The sequence below is a fragment of the Petaurus breviceps genome, unplaced genomic scaffold (assembly GCF_028583685.1).
Source record: "Petaurus breviceps papuanus isolate PSGF00001 unplaced genomic scaffold, PetGlider_PUasm1.0 91133, whole genome shotgun sequence".
Classification (NCBI taxonomy): domain Eukaryota; kingdom Metazoa; phylum Chordata; class Mammalia; order Diprotodontia; family Petauridae; genus Petaurus; species Petaurus breviceps.
The window spans coordinates 62,556,037-62,576,850 of record NW_027187419.1 but is presented as its reverse complement, the minus strand read 5'-3'; the positions used below and the strand labels follow the sequence as shown (position 1 = coordinate 62,576,850).

At 40.2% G+C, this 20,814-nt stretch overlaps 1 protein-coding gene across 1 annotated transcript in view; it reads left to right on the top strand.

Moving 5' to 3' along the window:
- Positions 1–20,814, top strand: part of FLT1 (fms related receptor tyrosine kinase 1) — a 192,897-nt gene that overhangs the window by 122,152 nt on the left and 49,931 nt on the right. Inside the window, exons 15-16 of the mRNA XM_069080287.1 lie at positions 1,834–1,965; positions 16,624–16,730. Of these exons, the coding sequence (XP_068936388.1) occupies positions 1,834–1,965; positions 16,624–16,730 (239 nt within the window). The remainder of the gene's footprint in view (positions 1–1,833; positions 1,966–16,623; positions 16,731–20,814) is intronic.

The following is a 20,814-nucleotide window of genomic DNA, read 5'->3' as shown; positions in this document are numbered from 1 at the left end:
AATCTGAAATAATTTATATATTCGATACCATCCCAATTAATTTACCCAAAAATTATTTTACTGAATTAGAAAAATAACAAAAGTCACTTGGAAGAACAAAAGTCAAGAATATCAAAGGATATACTGAAAAAGTGTAAAGGAAGGAGGTTTAGTAGTACCAGATATTATATTATAAGGCAGTAATTATCAAAACTATCTGATACTGGCTAAGAAATAGAAAGGTAGATCAATGGAATAGAGTAGACGTACAATTTACAGCAACAAATAAACATCATAATCTTGCATTTGACAAGTGTAAAGACAAGATTTTGGAATGAGAATTCATTATTTGGTAAAAAAAAAAATTGTTGGAAACACTGGAAAGCAGTATGGCAGACACTGGGCATAGACTAATATTTTACACCATTTACCAAGATAAAAATCTTCCCCATTCTCAAGGCCCATCACTAGACCCAAGAGCAAGAAGGAGGTTTCGATGCCTATCCCTGCCTCTCCTCTAAACTCCACAAGCATTTCCGGGTCCATGATACACAGTTTACAACCTAATTACCCTCACTGATGTGTATTATCCCCTACCGTGTCATATCTCTTGGGTTACAAGCTTTTGAGGTAGGGATTATGTTGTGGTCTTTTATATGTGTCCAACACAGAGCTCAGCACCTATCAGGTGGTCAATAAATAATTGCTGTTTGTTGATGTCAAGAAGCTTTATAGCTCTTCACAGCTCCCTGTTGTCTCTAGGATGAAATATAAATACAAATTGCCCCATTTCGCATTGAAAGTCTTTCACAACCTGCCTCGAACTTACCTGTCCAGACTCACTCTATATTACTCCCCTACACAGACTCTAAGGCAGGGCTAAGCTGGACTCTTTACCTTGTACTGGCTGCCCCCATTCCTAGAACGCTTCCCCTCCTCACCTTGGTCTCTTATAATGTTTTGTTACTGTTGTTCAGTCATGACTGACTCTTCATGACCCCAGGAACCATAGTACAGCGATACTGTGCATAGTGTTTTCTTGGCAAAGACCCTGGAGTGGTTTGCCATTTCCTTCTCCAGCTCATTTCACAGATGAAGAAACTGAAGCAAACCGGGTTTTGTGTATGACTTGCCCAGTCACACAGCTAGTAAGTGTCTGAGGCTGGATTTGAACTAGCACTCTATCCACTGGGCCACCTAGCCTCCTTCTTATAAAGTGGAGGTGCTTTTTATGATCTCCCTTGTTACTGGTGCTCCTTCCCCCCAAAAATTCATATAAATTTTGCATTATTTACCTATGTGCATACTCTTTTCTCTCCGGTAGAATGTAAGTTCCTTGAGAGCAAGGGCTATTTTTCATTTTTATTTTTGTATTCCTAGTGCCATACACAGTAGGTGTTTAATAAATATTTGTTGAACTTAATCAAACTGGAATTAGAACGGGGAGTCCCTCACTCCTAAATCACCCATGTTCTTTTCGCAATGCCATCTTACGTGATCTGTGTTTAGATTGAAGCAGACCAACCCTTCACTTGGTGAGACGTGAATTCCTTTGATTTGTCTGCTGAAGGGGTGTTTTTATTATGTTCAGTCTCTGGAGTTGACCTACAACAAAAGGCTAATTTATTACCAATTAAGGTACATTACACAGTTCTACCTTTCCCACTCTGGGCACCATCATGACAAAAATGCTGTAGAAAAGACACAATACAAAGAAAACATAATAAACAGCTTGGTGTTGGTTTCACTGTGGCTCGGATTTCCTAGTCTGAACGCATAATCGTAGGAAGCCTGTGGTGTTATAGTTGTGTTTATCATTCAGTTTCATTCATCTCAACCTCTCTCCCTCCCTAGGTATTATTTTGGGCCCAGGAAGCAGCACGCTGTTTATTGAAAGAGTTACAGAGGAAGATGAAGGCTTCTACCGCTGCAAAGCCACCAACCAGAAGGGTTCTGTACAGAGCTCAGCATACCTCACTGTGCAAGGTAAACAACAGCATGAGAAGCAACAAACAAGAAATGTCTCAGACATCGATTTCCCTGTTTGCTCCAATTCCCACCTCCCCTCACCACCCACACCCCCTCCCCCCCCCCTGCCCCCCGCTTCCACACCGGTCAGATCCTCATGCATTCACTCACTGAAACGGATTATTAAGACAACGCGCCCCCCCACTTCTTTTTCCCACCTCCTTCCTCCTCTCAAGGGGGTCTGCCTCTGTCTGGAAAGCCTTTAGGTAAAGAAGTTGTCTGACTAAGCCTTTTCTGTGACTGCAGACCTGACAATCTGAGGGAAGTTTTTGCAAGGGAAATGGATCCGGGAAGAAAGGAAGCTGGTGGCTCCCAGTGTGTTTATGTTGAGCTAAACAGAACGATTGCACCAGGCTCCCACCTGTGAGGAGAGTGGGTGAAGGAGGGGGAGATGGGTGTAGATTGAAAACAGAAAATGTACACACACATACACACACTCACACATATACACATTCTCACACACACACTTCATTCATTTTCCTACTCCACTCTCCATAAACCAAATAGATGCTGTTGTTGCTGTGGTGGATATTTTCACGAGTTTGGTTTCACCATGAAGTAGACTGTAAACTACTATCAGAGGTTAATACCACATAATAAATATGGCCAAATTTTAGACAAATATTTCACATGTTCCCTCAATAGCAAAATACAAAAAAAGATCCAATCCTGCTCTGGGTGAGTCTCACGTGGCTCCCATCTAGAAAAGGACTTGCTCGAAATTTCAGTTCTCTGAAGCCAAGAATCACCAAATTACTGAGAGCAGTAGTGTCAGCTGATGCCAAAATAGTACACTTAAAATGTAAATATCTATAGCATGTAGAGATAATATGAAATTTTACAATTAAATGGCAGAATCCTTTCAATGGCACATTTCAGAAAACAAGTTTCTTTTAGAATGGTCAAAGATAAATTTCAGAACTTTGAACATTAAATATTTTATATTCTTTAACTATTCATGTTTAAATATGTATAAGGATTTACTTGGAAAAAATTGTTCTATTCCAAATGTAGGTACCTTCGCCATCCAAAGAAAATATTCCCTCTTGACAATAAACCTTGGAATTTAAGTATTCTAATAATATAGGTTTTTTTAAAAATAGCTATGTGTTTCAAATATAAAATTCTCCTGAAAATTACTGAAAGCACCCCCTTTTCCAATATTCTTTCAATTTTTCTGACTACCCTGGTGAGGGATCATATTAAATCATCTCTCCATTGAACCCTGTAGCCTATGTCTCTCTCCAAACAAGAAAAACTACTAATCCCCCCTTTCACAAAGAGTGCCATGAGCATCTTTAAGTAGTTTCAGTGGTAGCAGCATTGGGGTTTTTTGTTGTTTTTTTCAGAGGGGGGAAGGCAAGGCAGTTGGGATTAAGTGACTTGCCCAAGGTCACACAGCTAGTAAATGGGTCAAGTGTCTGAGATTGGATTTGAACTCAGTTCCTCCTGACTCCAGGGCTACTGCTCTATTCATTGCACCACCTAACTGACCCAGTGGTAACAGCATTGATGTGGGGCAGAAGGGTGGTGTTGCTGAGACACCAGGAATCAAGAGACAGATAAGCTATTTAACATTTACAGGCAGCTATGTAGTCTATAAGAGTCAGGCAGACCTGAGTTCAAATCTAGCCTCAAGCATTAAATAGCTATGTGACCTTGGGCAAGTAAGTCACCCTGCCTCAGCTTCCTCAAATATAAAATGGGGATAATGATAGCATCTGGCTCCCAAGGTGATTGTGAACATCAAATGTGATAATATTTGTAAAACATTTAGCATAGTACCTGGTACATAGTAGGCATTATATAAATTCTAGCTATTATTATGTTGATAAGGGAAAATATGGGTAGCAGGGAAACCTCAGTCCTTGAATCATGGAAGAAACTTCATGTCATCCAGTTCAGTGTTTATATGAATAGGTATCTCCTATACAACATCCTTGACAAATGTCTCTGCTCAAATACCTCAAATAATAGAGAACTCACTACCATTCTTTCCAACTTTGGATGGCCTTAATTGTTAGGAATTTCACCTTTACGTTGATCCCAAGTATGCCTCTCTGTAACTTCCACCTAGAGCTAAGCAAAAGAATTCTAATATTTATTCCATGTGACAAACTTTCAGATACTTGAAGACCATCATCATGTTCCTCCTAAGTCTTTTTTTCATTAGGATAATTATGAACGAGTGGATGAAGGAATGAGTATTTATTATGTGCTTACTATGGACAAAGTACTATGCTAAGCATTGATGATAAAGAACAGAAAGATGGTACCTAATCTCAAGAAGCTCACATTTTAATAGGGGAAACAATATGTAGTAAAGCTCTTTGCTGCAAATCAAATGTAAAAGTTCTGTGGTTTTTATGGTACAGTGGCAAAGATAGCACTTTATCTTCTTTAGTGATTTCTACTAATATCCATATCACTTTATGAAGTTGAAACATTGATAGTGCCAAGGACTTTGGTGTTGAGAATTTTTCCCAGTTCTTCAGTAGTTGTGGCTATTGGGATGGGATTGGGGCAGGGGCAGGGAGAGGGGTTAAGGGGGAGGGGCTGCGACACCTGCAGAGGAAGCTGTCAGGCCATACCTCCACAGGAGGTTGCTTCCCTGGATTATGGGGTATGGGAGCCGGGCTGGGAGCAGGGTTAATTGTCTGAAGGATGCTGCTGTTCCCAGGCCTTGGGCTAACGACACTGTCAGCATCACATGCTGCCCTCCTGCATTGTCCTTGGGATGCCTTGCTGCTTCAGCTAGGCTTGCTGGCCTGGCCTGTTGGAGTCCCTTGATTGGCAATCTGGGAAGAAGGTGAGAAAACATGACTGCCCATCCTTCAATTCCTTCAACTGACCCTCATCATCCTGGTCACCCTCCTCTAGGAACATTTGACAGTGTCCTTCCAAACATAGCCAGTGTCCTTCCTGAAATGCAACCAAACCAAATATGAGATTCCAGACTTTCCTTAATGTAGCCTGATACTGCACTATGGTTTTTGGCTGCCATGTCATACCACTGGCTCCTTTTGAATTTAAAATTCACTAAAAACTTTACATCTTTTTTCACATTGCCTGCTTTCTAAACATATCTCCTTCATAATTTACTCATCCAGTTGATTTTTGGAAACCATGATAAAAAAGTTTTAAGTTATTTCTAGTAATTGCATTACAGACTGTCAGGATCTTTTGGAATTCTGCTTCAGTCACCTTCCCAGTCCTATGCCATTCTGCAGTGTGGGTAGGTTGCCATCCATATCTCCATCCAAACCACTAATAAAGAAAAAGCCATAGAGATCCTCCCTCTGCTCCCCCTTCACACACACATATACATGGCATCATTTTATACTTATAAAAACCAAGTAAGGTGGTCAGGACAAACATTTGGTTCAATTCAATAAAAAATTTTTGATCATCTGCTATGCGCAAAACTGTGTTCTAGACACATATTTCAAAAATATAGCCCTAACATCCAGAAAATTTATAGAGCAGCTCATTCCCATTCCAAGCACAGGTTCTGACTGCTCCTTTCTACCATCCCATAGTACTGTGGCCTTCCTCCTTCCAACTCTATGTGAGTTCTTGCTGTTTACCTTTAACCATGTCTGGTTCAAGATAGGGGATAAAGAGCAGGAAGGAGAGACATGACACCTTTAAGGCAACAGTTGGAGAGTTCTTTGAGAACTGAATGCAGCAGAGGGGAGCCAGGTCTGGAAAGACAGAAGGATTTGTATAAGCAAAGAGGAGAGGGGGAGAGAGAAAGGGAGGGAAGAAGAGAAGAAGAGAAGGGAGGGGAGGAGGAATAAATAAGGAAAGAGGAAAGGAAGGGGAAAAAAGGAGGGGAAAGGAGAAGTTATTCTTTAGTGTATTATTAGGACATTTCTTAATTTAGCCTTGGGTTACAAGCAGTGGGAAGGGCTAGATATTGCTGATTTCTGGAACCCTCAATATTTTTAGGTGGAACAGGAACTTCACAACTCCTTTTCTCTAAGGTAGCATTGACACTTCATATCAATTAGAAAGATTTCTCTTAGTATTTCTGTATTTCAGTTTTCTTTCCCCAAATAGTCATTGTCGCTTCCCCACTTAAAAATGCTTTGTGCAAAGGAATGGAGGCCTGTATCCAGAGTATCAGCAGAGGAACTTCCTGCCTTTGGTTCTCCAGTTCAGATTATCTGGGAATTTCATTGATCCAAGGAATTGCTTTATGCAACATTTGTTTACAAATAAGTTACTGGCCATGTTTAAGGTACATGAGCTTTAGTGAATGGACATTGTGACATTTCTTTTGATTTATGAGCATACTGAACTTTTTTTGCTTCTTGATGAGTTTACTGGATTGGAAGGTCTCTTCCAATCCAATCCAATAGCTATTTATTAAACACCTACTACATGCTTACAACTTTGGAGATACAAAGAGAAAAGGAAAAATAATTACTATCTTCAGGGAATTTACATCCTATTGGAGTACAATAGGTAAATACATAAAACTATACATGATCATTTGAGGAGAGATTGAACATGAACAATTTTCAAGTCTGAGAGTCTACAGAGCAAGAAGTCAAGCATTTATTAAGCACCGGCTGTATATCAGACATTAAGTGAAACGCCGGGGATACAAAGAAAGGCAGAGAACAGTCCTCCAAGAATTTACAGATTTGGGGTTTTAAGCTGTTATGGAGGAGACTCCATGTTTCCCCTAGGGAGCTCTGAGGCCCCTCCAGCTACGCGTCCGTGATCCCATGAGCTTAGCAGCCAAGTGAGATGTTGCTGCATTAGCACTATATTCCTGGTATGCTAGGCCAGCGAGCTAACCATGATTTATAGCATCGTCTCTATGGGAAAGTACATTGGGTTCCAAACACCTGGCATATGAACTTTGGGAACTCAATCCATTCAAAAGTTGATGACTGCCTATTTATAAATTCAGAGGGGGAAGAACTTTCATTAGACACGCTCTTTTTATTTAAATTTTACTGGCTTTTGTCTCCATAATCCCACTGAACGGGACCCCGTAATAACCAAAAAGGCAGGCAAAACCAGTGGAGTATATTAGCCGTGTATGCACCGTACGGCACTGGTAGTCTCCCATCCCTCTGCAGAGCTTGAGTGAAGCATATTTCATCGGTTCTTCTGCTAGACCAAGGCTGGTAATTAGAATTCATCAGTTTGGCTGCATTTTGGAAGACATATGATTTCTTCCCATTTATCAGTACGATTCATTCACCAGCCATCCTTTACTGCCACAGTTATCACATCTCAATACTGATAATAAGACCTTCCATTGGTAGAACACTATATATAATCTCATTCACTCTTCAAAACGTCTCTGCAACATAAGCCTTCTCTAATCTCTTCCTTTTCCAATCCATGCTCCACAAAAGTGCCAAAAGGATCTAAGACAACTCCAAGACTCACAATGGAAAATGCTGTCCACATCCAGAGAAAGAACTTTGGAGTCTGAATGCAGATGGAAGCACACTATTTGCTCTCCTTTTGTTTTGTTTTGTTTTGTTTCTTCTTTCTCCTGGTTCTTCCAATTAATTCTTTTCCATCATTAGTCTTCTGGAATTGAAGAGACCTTCCAATCCAGTACAACCTCTGATACAATGCAATATTCTTCTCTATAGTGTCCGTGATGGGTGTTCACCCATTCTTTGCTTGTGTACTTGCAATGACAGGGAGGGAGCTCATTATTTCACCACACTTAAGAGCTAATCAAGAAGCAAAAAAGTTCCGTGTGCACATAGACCAAAAGAAACGTCATAATGTCCATTCACTAAAACTCATGTACCTTAAACATGGCCAGTAACTTATTTGTAAACAATTGTTGCACAAAGCAATTTCTTGGATCAATGGAGAACCCAGATAATCTGAATTGGAGAACCAAAGGCAGGAATTTTTCTTGGTGATCCTCTGGAGATAGGCTTCCATTCCTTTGCACAAAGCATTTGCAGAAGCTCTCCTGGAGCTCACTTTACAGATGAGGAAACTGAGCCAACAGGGTTAAGTCACACAGCTACTAAGTGTCTGAGGCTGGATTAGAACTCAAGTGGAGCAGTGGATATAGCACCAACCCTAGAGTCAGGAGGACCTGAGTTCAAATCTAACCCCAGATACTTACTAGCTATATGACCCTGGGCAAGTCACTTAACCCTGATTACCTCTTTTAAAAAATAGGTCTGCTTATGTCATTCCCCTACTTAATTAACTTCAGTGACTTCCAATTGTCTAAGGAATAGGGTGCAGACATCTCTGATTGGTTTTTACAGCCCTAAACATTCAGCCTACCTTTCCAGACTTATTTCTCATTACATTCCTTCACACATTCTAACCAAATGAGCCCACTTGCTGCTCTCTTTAAATAATGTCCTATTTTTCGTCATGGGCACATGCTGTCCCCCACACCTGTAATGCAGTCCCTCCTCACTGGTACTGACACTTAGAATCCCTAGCTTCCTTTAGTCTTAGCTCAGGTGCCAATGGAGCTGCTAGGTGGCGCCATAGTGCATAGAGTACAGGGCCTGGAGTCAGGATGACTCATATTCCAGAGTTCAAATCCAACCTCAGACACTTACTAGCTGTGTGACCCTGGGCAAGTCACTTTACCCTGTTTGACTCAGTTTCCTCATCTGTAAAATGAGCTGGAGAAGGAAACAGCAAACCCCTTCAGTATCTGCCAAGAAAACCCCAAATAGGGTCATGAAGAGTCAGACAGGACTGAAATAACTGAATAATAACAAGTGCCAGAGGAGGCCTATCCCACTCTCTCCCTAGTTACTAATGACCTCTCCACAGAACTTACTTAATACGTTGCATTTATGTACCTGTCCACATGCTGTTTCCCGCCCCCCCCCCAGTAGAATGCAAGCTCTTTGAAGAGTCTTTGGCTAGCATAGTGCCCGATACACAGTAGGTGCTTAATAAATACCTGCTGAATTGATGAATGAATGGATGGATGAATGAATGAATGAATGAACGAACACAAGAACGAACGAACGAATGAATGAATGAAGTTGGTCAAAATGATCTCTAAGGTCTCTTTCAGCTGAGTCTTAGGCACTTATTCCTGGTCAATTATCCTAGTCCATAATCCTAGGCCCTTGTTATTTCCACTGTACCAAGTTGACTCATGTCAATAGTAATATTGCAAGCTGTTGGAGAACACCCATCTTAGACTTTGTGTCCTGCGCCTTGTTGAGCATAGTGCCACAGTTGCAGATTTAAATGTCATTACATATTTTCTGATTGATTGGTTCATTTTCATCTTCAGTCTCCCTAAGATGTCAGAAAGTACTCTGGACTTGATCCAAAAACCTTTTCAGAGAGAATTCAAATTAAGACTGAAGCTTATCAGAGAAATTAGTATCAAGTGAGTCAAAACTATGAAAATATTTTCTGTGAAGTTTAACTACACTTTTGTTAATGTGTGTTGGCTAGGGCATGTTATGTTGAGATCCCTGAGGGATGAGATAATCTTTTGGGAAAAGGATTTTTGAAAATTCACATTTTATGGATTACATGACAAGTCAGCATGTGTGTGATAAAATGTATTTTTAAGGCCTGAAACCTCTTACTCATCAACCTTATGACTTATTGAGCAAAATTTGATCTCTGGATGTTGTTCAGAAGAATTAGATGCAGTGTCTGTCTAGAATTCTTTTATATGCAAACAGATTCTTGTTATAAATAATAGCTTTGGTTTTTAATCAGCTTGGGAATTCATCCTTGTTGACTTCCCAAGCTCTTGATAGACTCAGTTTTGTGTAGTAGCCGTAGAAAGTTTTTTTTAAAGACTCGTATGAATGTTTTACATTGGCCTATCTTGTCCAGTAGAGCTTAGGAAATGAAGCCAGGCAGAGGACTTATGTCTGAAGCTATGTTTAACAGATTTGAAAAGAGGTTTGTGAATTAGTCAGGAAGGAAACTGTCTGCTCTTTTTATTTCCTTTGAAAAGGGGTTCTTATACTCCTAGATAAAACAATGTGTTATTTTTGTATCTGAAAAGGATGAATGGACAGTGGAATCAAAGTCGCTTCTTTAAATAATCACAGGACTTGTTTGGTTTGGACAGGACTCATGCGGAGAGCTCCCTGAGAGAATCTTTAACACTAAAAAACAGCAACACCTATGACTAGTAGTCAAAATAATAACTTCTGGAATAAACATAGCATTGCCAGGGTTGCATTTAATGAACCTATTGAAAATGAGAGTCCGATACATTTGATTGCAAGAGGTTTGGGGAGAGCTTTATTTCATAGTTACTTTGCAAATAATATAAGATAAATAAGTTGAATGTGTATTCCCAAGAATATAAATTCAATACATTCTCAATTCATGTAGTGTAGCTTTCAATCTCAGTATAGTGTGCTATTTCTACTGACATAGTTATATCATAAGAGATTATGGCTTAAATGAGCAATAATAATCTGATAAACATCTAGTAGAAGTAGTAGCAGCAGTAGCAGCAGCAGCCCCAGCAGAAGTAGTAGTAGTAGTAGTAGTAGTAGTAGTAGTAGTAGTAGTAGTAGAGGTAGTAGTAGTAGTAGTAGTAGTAGTAGTGGTAGTGGTGGTAGTGGTAGTGGTAGTGGTAGTAGTAGTAGTGGTAATGGTGGTGGTGGTAGTAGTAGTAGTAGTAGTAGTAGTAGTAGTAGTAGTAGTAGTGGTAGTGGTGGTGGTAGTAGTAGTAGTAGTGGTAGTAGTTGTAATTATTGATGTTTCTATGGTACTTTAAATTGTGCAAAGTTTTTTTGTATTTGTTATCTCATCTGAATCTCACAACAACCCTATGAGGAAAGCATTATTTTCCCCATCAACAGAGAAAGCATTATGGAAAACATGAAGGGACTTCCCCAAGGGCACACAATTTGAACTTTTGGCATCTCCTGGGTATGAGTTGCACAGTACACTCTGATAGGATCATACAAATGATACATCATGGTTCGCTTGCTTGTCATGTTGTAGGAGGCACGTGCTACTTGCCAGTAAAACAATCCCCACAAATCCAGAACAGGAGAAACTTTAGGCACAAGAGTGGAGCTAGGAGGTGTGATCTTTGGCATCCCCAGTTGTCCTTCCAGTTTATGCCCTTTTCTTCTATTTAGGCCCCATCACCAAGATATGAAGAAAGTCTCTCTCCTTACAAAAGAAAGTCTCCAGAGACCCCTCCAGAAGTGTTCACCTTTTACATAAGGGCTAGAAGAGGGTCATGCTCCAGCCAAATAACTGGCAATGGTGAGAGTTTTAGCATCAGTGAAGGGAACAATTCAGGGTCAGGAGACCTTCCTAGTACCCATCAAATCTGATCAGCCTTTTTCAGTGTTGTGGAAAAGACATGAGTTTGGGAATTGGAAAAGATTTTAATTCAAATCCTGACTCTTGTACATCCTTCTTGGGCTATTCTGGGAAAGGGATTCTCTATTACTCAGTTCTTTCCCACACCCCCTATTAAATCGCGAGAATAATATTTGTGATAATTCTTTTATAGAAATATGATTTCATTACTGTTCAACAATCATACTTTATTTGAGAAAAATGTTGACCATCATACCATGTCTCTTTCTCAAGGGGTTGAATGGAGAGCCCAGATACCTAGTGTCATCAAAGGAAAATTTTGTGTAAAACAGCCCCAAACTCCATGATATTCTGCTAAATTCTTCCTTCCTGTGGGGTCAGAGTAGGCTGCTAGCCATTAAAGCTAAGCCAACTTGCAGTATACCTCTGGGCTTTCTAAGTGTGGGGCTGTCTTGTACCCCCTCTTAGTTTCAGAGTCTAGAACCAGGCCCATTTCAAATAAGGGGACTATAGCATAGAAAGATTTTGTAGCTCCAGGCAGGGTCTCACTTAGCTCAAGCAAGATTCCGGTCAACAAAATTCCAGTTTAACCAAACAACAAAAAAACAAAAAACCCATGATGTCGTAATGAGAACATGCTATGGAACTCTGCCTGAGGAAGTGCCATTTGGGACAACTATTTTAAACACTCTCAGGATGGAAGGAACTTCGAATTCCATTCAAATCTAAATGCTTTCCTACCCTGCTGCCCTTTGCAACCCAAGATGAAGCTGCTTATCTGGTCCTAGAAATATGCAAATGAAAAAGTAAAGGCAGTTTTTGTCCTTTTTTAGTGAAAATTGTTAGCAGTCCTGCTGTCTTTGGGGCTTCCTTGTTTGTGATGTTGCTTGACCTTTCTGAGAACCACATAAGCACAGCAGCTGAACCTCCCAGCTCCATGATGGTTTCAATTCAGTTACATTTGTCAAGGTTTCATAGGATTGTGGATTTAGAACCAGAAGGGGACTTAGATGCCATCTAGTCCAACTCACCCATTTTACAGATAAGGAAACCGAGACCCATCAGAGAGGTTGAGTAACTTGTTCAATAGATGCTACCATGTGGCAAAGCCAGCATTCAAATCTAGTTTCTCTGATTCCATATTGAGTACACTCCATCCCTGATAGTGGTGCTACTGTGATGTTGCACTAACATTGTTTTCCCCCCCCTTCCCAAATATGCGACATGGGCAGGAGCACAGAGTCTTACTGAGTGTGGAGACTCAGGTATGTTAAAGTTCCCCCACAGACTAGTCGTTACACTGGATGAGTCATTCAGTAGCTCAATTTTCCCATCTGTAGGATGGGATAACAGAGCCCCTTCTTACCATAAATGAATGTAATAAAAATAACTATGACCTACTCATAGAGAGATTTTAAGGTACAGTGGAGAGCATACTGAACAGGAAGTCATAAGACCTGGGTTCAAGTTCTGAAACTGACTTTGACTAGCTGTGTGCTAATTGCAAGCAAGTCCCTTCATCTCTGGGCATTGTGTCTGTTTCTTTATCCATGAAGTAAAATGATGTTTGTGCTGCCCCAGGCAAGAATTGTGGAGGGTCTGAGCCCATCCACCTGCAGTGATTTTCTTTGCTGGGCTCTGGAACTGCTTAGGAAGAGGAAGTGAATGAAAGTGTCCCTCTGCACTGTCCAAGTCCCAAAATGTTTGTCTCCATCTGCATCTTGAGTCCATCCCCTCCTCGTCAGGACGTGGGTAGCCTGCTTCCTCTGCAGCCTCTGCATTCATCAGAGTTCCTAAGTCTTTCAGAATTGTTTGTCTTCCATGCCATGGAGGAAGTCTAGAGTGTTTTAATTCATCATGGCTTTCTCATTACCCCCAAATAAAAACAACATCATACTGTACTCATGGGGGGGCTACCCTGAGATTACCCTTTCATGCCTCTCATATGGTACCAATATCTCTATGACCACATGATAAATCATTCTTAATTACTGATACATCCCACCCCCATTTCCTCCTGCCTTTCCCATACCATGTGCAGCTGGGCTATTTCACACAATGACCTCATCAGCTCTCATTGACTGATCAGGCTTAGGGTTAGTCTGGACAGTAGGTAAATGTTCATCCTTTAAGAGGAAATATCCAGAGACTCTTGTAGACCTAAAAGTTCTATTAGTATATGAGCTATTAGTATTAACATTATTATGACTATGAGCTCTTAGTATTACATTATTATAGGAAATGGGTTTGGGGACTTAAGGGGATAATACATGTCCTTCTGAATCAGTGAATATTAAAAAGGCATCCCCAATATTGCCTAGAAGCAGCTAGGTGACAGTAAATAGAGTGCTGGACCTAGAATGAGCTCAAAACTGGCTTTAGACACTTATTTCCTTTGTGACCCTGGGCAAGTCACTTAACCCCTGTCTGCCTCAGTTTCCCCAACTGTAAAATCAGAATAATAATGTCACCTACCTCCCAGAGTTGTTGTGAGGATCAAATAGGATAATATTTATCAAGTGCTCAGTGCAGTGTGTGGCACATGGTAGAAACTTAGTAAATAGTTTGTTTCCTTTCTTTCTAATGGTTTTTCAGAAAGAATTAGAGGTGGTGCAGTGGTTTAGAGGGCCAGACCTGAAGTCAAGAAGACTCATCTTTCTGAGTTCAAATCCAGCTTCAGACACTTAGTAGCTACGTGATCCTGGGGAAGTCACTTAACCCCTTTGCCTCAATTTCCTCATCTGTAAAATGAGCCGTAAAAGGAAATATCAAACTTCAATATGGGGCAAGAAAACCTCAAACGAGGTCACAAAGAGTCTGAACTGACTGAACAATAGCAGAAATGGAAAGAGAAAGGAAAGAAATAGAGAACAAATAGACAATTACACAGTATATGTATCAGTAACCCCTTCTCCTCTCCCACTTTTTAATCTTCCATGTTTGTAGTATTTGAATTCTTAAAGAAAGTTTACAACTCTAGATTCTAAACCTAGAGTTCTATTTTCTTCTTAAAGAATTTTTCTTTGAAGTTTTTTTCTTTGATTACTTTAAAATTATATACGAAAACTATATTCACACACACTCTCTCTCACACACACACACACACACACACACACATGTTTAAGGCCTGATTTAGTCCCATTGAAAGGAATTTTGCCTGAGTAAGGACTATGGAATTAGACTTTGGAGGTCAGATTCCCATCCTGGGGAATGCAATGGGAGAGTTCCCACAATCGGAGTGGGCTGCTCCCAGGGCATTCCGTAACAAGAGTGTCTGGAGGGGTTTGTCTCTAGACAATCCTGTGTATCTAGATATTATCAGTGTTTCCATCCTTCCAGGACTATCATGCCCGGTTGAGCCTATCCCCACTAAGCCACGTGGAACCCATTTGCAGCATAAACAAGGATGTGTGTGTGTGTAAATACTACAAGTCAGTAAATGATTCTGTATTGTGTAGGAGGAAGCTCCAGCTTGTATTAACTTAGAGCTCAGAGTACATTTATCATATGAAGGTTATTGAGGGAGAGGCCCATTTCATTGTATCTTTTAAGAAGGTTTCTAGGCTTCTGTTGTGAGATCAGTCTCATAGGGTTTAAGGAATCTCAACCATGATTTGACTCAAAGTAGCATGGTGTGGCTAGATTAGTCATCCAGGGGTGGTGGGTTCAGATTCTGACTTGGCTACTTATAACCGCTGTGATCTTGGGAAAGTAACTTCTGCCCTCTGGGCCTCAGTTTTTTCATCTGTAAAATGAAGCAGTTGGTATAGTGTATCTCTAAAATCCTTTTCAACCCTGAATTCTATGATTCTAAATGAATAAAGTCAGTTTCCACTAAAATTTTCTGCTTAGTTAACATCTGGTTGAATAGGGGTCAGGTCATAAACTCTTGTAATTTGGAGATAGGTCAGTCAAGGAGTAGGCAGTTAGGTGGTACAGTGGACAGAGCACTGGGCCTAGAGTCAGGAAGACCCAAGTTCAAATCTGGCCTCAGTAACTTACTAGCTGTATGACCCTGTACAAGTCATTAAATCATGTTTGCTCAGTTTCCTCATCTGCAAAATGAGCTGGAGAAAGAAATGACAAACCATTCCAGTATCTTTCCCAAGAAAACGCCAAAGCGGGGTCACAAAGTCAGACCCAAGTGAAATGACTGAACAACACTCAAAGACCAGAAGGACAGCAAATTGTCATCCAGTGGAATGATTCCAGGGGGGAGGTATGAGAGTTTGCTAATGCCCTTTGCTTGATTTGTTTGTTAGAAGAGACCTAGTAATCTTAGCAGGGGACAGAGGCATCCTGCTAAGTTGTGTACTAAGGAAAATTGCTTTTTGGGGTTTGGTGAGTGAAGGATCACAATTGTGAAAACACACATTTAAAGAATGAAAGAACTCAACATACATGTAATCCTGGCCCAAGCAAATTAGCAGGATCAGTCATTTGTCCCCTTTTAAGTGGGATTAAGAGACAAGAAAAAAATTTTTGTAAATTCTAGGGAAATTGTGCTGACTAGATTTGGAATCACTATTCTGGTCCACCAGAGAATTCCTTGAAAAATCTCAAATTGTCTCCTTCTCCTCCTCCCAGACGCACCACTTGGACACTTGGGGCTCTTCCTTTCTTGTCTAAAAGTGTTAGTGCTGAGCTTTTGATCTCTGAAACCCTTATGGGAAATTAAGTGATTGGGAGTGGTCCAGCCTCATCTCACTCCAAAACAAACCCACCAGAATCTTAATACTAAGAAGATCGCATCAGGAGAGTGGAGAGAGGGGAACTGAGGTTGTGTGCAGTACTCTTTGGTCAGTACCAAAAAAAAAATGGTCCTTGGTTTTTATTTAATTTTTTAAAAAATCTTCTGCTTTGAAGAATTTTGTAAGCCCCAAAGGAACCCTTTTAAGTAATTTTTTTCCCTTTTTCTTCAGAATTTCCTCTAAGGGCCACAAGGGAATACTAATATTTTCCAGATTTGACACTTTAATGGGCTTTTGTTCCTATCCTAAAATTTTTTTCCATTTTTAAAATTTCTCCATTGATTTTTAATTAGTTGTCTCTGGGATCAGAAAGTTTGTAAGCCCATCAGCCAGAACTTCTGTGGACTATTTTATTTATAGGTTAGTTAAAATAATAGGCTATTGTGGCGGAAGTGTGTCTGCTAAGTCATAGCCTATCTCTCATTAGGAGAGATGCAGTCTCAGAGGAATGGTCTTTGGAGTACAGGGTGGGGGATAGAGAGAATGACATTTGATTCTGAAAGATCGTTTTAGCTGATTTGATAGAATCTGTTTCACGAAGTAAGAAATTGACCCCAATATATATTTTTCTTTCCAGGAACTTCAGACAAATCCAACCTGGAACTAATCACTCTGACGTGTACCTGCGTGGCTGCAACGCTCTTCTGGCTCTTGTTAACTCTCTTTATTCGGAAACTGAAAAGGGTAAGAACAGTTCTGCTAGTTCTATGTTCCCCTTCACAAACCCTGGCATCCTAAAAATGTTGGAGATAGCTGGGTGGCCCAGTGGATAGTGCACTGGGGCCTGCGGTCGAAAGACCTAAGTTCAAATTCAACCTCAGACACCAGCTGTGTGGTCCTGGGCAAGTCACTTAACTTCTGTTTGCCTCAGTTTCCTTAACTGTAAAGTTGGGGTGATAATAACACCTACCTTGCAGGATTGTTGTGAAGATCGAATGAGTTGTAAGAACTTAGTACCTTGCCTGGCAAGTGGGAAGCACTATATAAATCTTGGCTATTATTATTGTTCTAGCTACAAATGTGTCCCTCATCAGATGAAAACCACAATGAACCTTTCAAGGGGGCAGGAGGGATTTTTTTTTTGCCCTGTTAATTTGTCAAAAACAAACAACAGTTAGAGATTTTCATTTAAATTTGGCACCTATACAAGTGTTTTCTGACTGAAAAAGAGTTTTTAAGTTAAAAAAAAACCCTAAATTTCCTACAGATCTCTAGAACCCAATGACTAGGAGAGAGGGACTTTTATAATGATATGTCATGCTTAGTTACTTGGGCACACTCATCTTCTCTCTCCCAGATAAGATCCTTGAAAGCAGGGACTGTCTAATTTTTGCCTTTGCATCCCCAGAAATTAGCACAATACCTGGCACACAGTAGGTAATTAATAAATGAATCTTAATTGACCAATTCACACACTGATCCATTCCTTCATTCATATATTCTACAAGTATTTATAAGCACCTATTTTATGCAAGGCAATGTATTATGCACTATGGAGTAAATCAAGTCAACAAGCATCTATCAAGTTCCTACTGTGTGCTCAATGCTGGGAAAACAAAGAGAGGCAAAAACAACAATAAAAGCAATGACTCACAATGGTCTCTGCTCTTGAGGAGTCCACAGTTTATTGGGGGAGTGAGGGGAGACATGACATGCAAACAATTATGTCCAAACAAGATATACAGAGAGACTATATTGGTGATGACCTCAGAGAGAAAGGATTGAGGTTAAGAAGCAAATTTATGGCACACGTTAGGAGAGCTTGTAATCTAATAAGAGAACAAAGGTGTGTGCAGAAATAACTATAATTCAAAGCATCTAAGTGGTACAATATAAAGAGTGTTGGTTTTGTAGTCATGGGAACTAGGTTTATACCCCTTCTTTACCACTTACTACCTGTATGACTGTAAGCAAATCCCTTAACTTCTCTGAGCCTCTTACATCAACAGCTAAAAAGTGAGTGGGGCCCTAAGACACCTTCCAGCTCCAAGTGGATGATCCCATAATCCCAAGATTCTATGCTACCTGTGAATCATGTCATTTCCCTCCCTGAAAATAATGCCAAGTTAGAATCTTAAATGGTTCTCCATTGCCTATATAATAATACAGTTCGGACTCCTCACTCTAGCTTTCAAGGTCCTCGGTAATTTGGTCCCCATTTAGGCTTCCAATTCCAATTTCCCCAGCCCCATAAATTAAAACTTACTCTGTAATAAGGCTCATTTTTACAACATGTCCTGAATGTCTTGCTCATTCCCACTACTGAGCCTTTGCTTATGATGTGATCCCTGCCTAAAATGTCTTTTCTCTCCCATCATTCTGTTGAAATTCCCCTATCTTCATTGGGTTACTCTGCTCAAACAAAATGACTCCTTGATTCTATGATGCTATACTTAAAAGCCCTCCCTACTCCCTTCTTCCCATTTCTAATATTTTTTTTTAGTTAGCCATGCTCAGATTCACTTATCTGAATTAAAACACTTTTTAGTCTTTGTTCTGAGAAAATTAGTAACCTACAAAAATTTTGCCAACAAGATTGTAATTGCCAAATGTAAAGACCTCAGTAACTGGTTAAGAAACAAAGTTTATAACTCAGCAGTCTCAGCCATCAAAAGAGACCACCACCATAATTCTTCATATTGAGTATTGATATTTTTCTATGATCAAAAATGCCTTTCTCTGGCGTATTGACAATTACAAATCTGCAAGCCCCTAGGCCTCAAATTACATTACATTTTAGCTGACCTCTTTAAGATCACCAAATCTGGAAACCATCCCACCCAGTAGGAATACACTAAACACTCATAAGATTAAGTGAAAATTTAAACTTTATTTAGTGTTTCCTCTGATTTACTTTAGTTGTTTATGGATCATAAATAAAAGAATTCTTCCACTCCAGTGGAATATGTGCAATCCAGTAATAATGTGCTCTCTAAAGCTACAAAAGGGCAGCTAGGTGACAAAGTGAACAGAGTATCAGGCCTGGAGTCAGGAAGACCTGAGTTCAAACCAGTCTCAGACACTTATAAGCTGTGTGACCTTGGAGAAGTCACTTAACTCTGTTTGCCTCAGTTTCCTCATCTGTAAAATGAGGTGGGGAAGGAAATGGCAAACTACTCCACAACAAACCACACCCAAATGGGGTCACAAAGAGTTGGACACGACTGAATATCAACAGTAGCAACAACAAAAACATTAAATCAGGGTGGTGCTGGTAAATATTTAAAACAGACTCTCCAGGAAAAAAAATGTATACCCAATACACTTTTTTTTTTTAGAAGCAGCTAGATGGCTCAGTGGATAGAGTGCTGGGCCTGGAGTCTAGAAGATTTGAATTCAAATTTGGCCTCAGACTCATATTAGCTGCATGACCCTGGCCAAGTCATTTAAACTCTTTTTGCCTGGAAAAGGAAATGGTGAACCATTCCAATACCCTTGCCAAGAAAACCCCAGAGACAGAATTGGTGTGCTACAGTCCACAGGGTCATGAAGCATCAAACACAACTGAACAATAACCACAAAGCTACAAAGAGGAGAAAACTCTTGGCATCCTTCTCCTGTTAGAGGGAGATACACGTTTGTTCATTCCACAACAATTGTTAAGTGCTTACTACCCACAAAGCCTTGTGCCAAGTGTTGAGATATAAAGATAAAAAAATTAAACAGTCCCTGCTTTCAAGGAATGTACATCCTACTAGAAGGAACCAGTGTATAGACCTAGAAGGAAGTAACAAATGAAAAGGAAAAGGAAATAACAAATGGAAAAATTCTGGGGTTGGGCAAGGGTCTCATATAGACATTAGTGCATGGGTTGACTCTTGCTATGAAGGAGATGTGAGGAGGATGAGCATTCCAGACAATGGCCATGGCCTTTGCAAAGGAATGGGAAGTGAGAGATGGGAAAAAGAGGATCGTGATGGAAATGTCGAGTGTGTAAAGAGAAGTATGAAAAAAAATCTGTAAAGAAGGGTTGGACCCAGATCTTGAAGGACCTTAAATGCCAAACAGAGGAGTCTGTATGTTCTCCTAATGGCAATAGGAAACCACTGAAGTTTCCTTAGCAGAGGCAAGTGACATAATTAAACCAGTGTTTTCCAAATATCAATTGACAGTTGTGTGATAACTAGATTGGATGGTGGAGAGAAGGACTAGAACCAAGGAAACCAATGAGCGATCAAGAAGAATGAGGGCTGGAACAAGGGAAGTGGTTTTGTCGAGGGAGAGAACAGAACAGATAACAAGAGATGTTACAGAAGTATCATTGACAAACTTCACAATTGATTGGATGGAGTTAGGAAGGGAGAAGAATTGAGGATGTTTCCTGAGGGAAACCCAAAAGTTTGCTCTTAAAGCTTACACTATCTTTAGTTCTTCAGTGTGGGTCAGAGAATCCTACTGAGTTGTTAGCTATATTTTGACATTGAAGGGTTTAGCCAGAAAGGTTGTTCCAATTGTTTTGACATAAAAAAATATAGCACCTCCGTAAAGGAATTCACACTCTCTTATGCTGGGACACATATCTGGAAGGTTGTGCTCTCCCAGCCCAACAGTGATGGAAAATGCATTTTGTGGCACATGCTACATATCTTTCTCCATTATTCACCCTCTGAAAAAAACTGGGGAAACTTCTCTGCCTTGAGCTATTTGTCACCCATATTAATGATAACTTTTGTGAGAAGGGGAATGATTGCAAGTGATGGATGAGGTGAGCTGTGAAAGCCCAAGGCAGGGTGACTATGGACTGAAGAATGTGGATGGGTGTGAGATT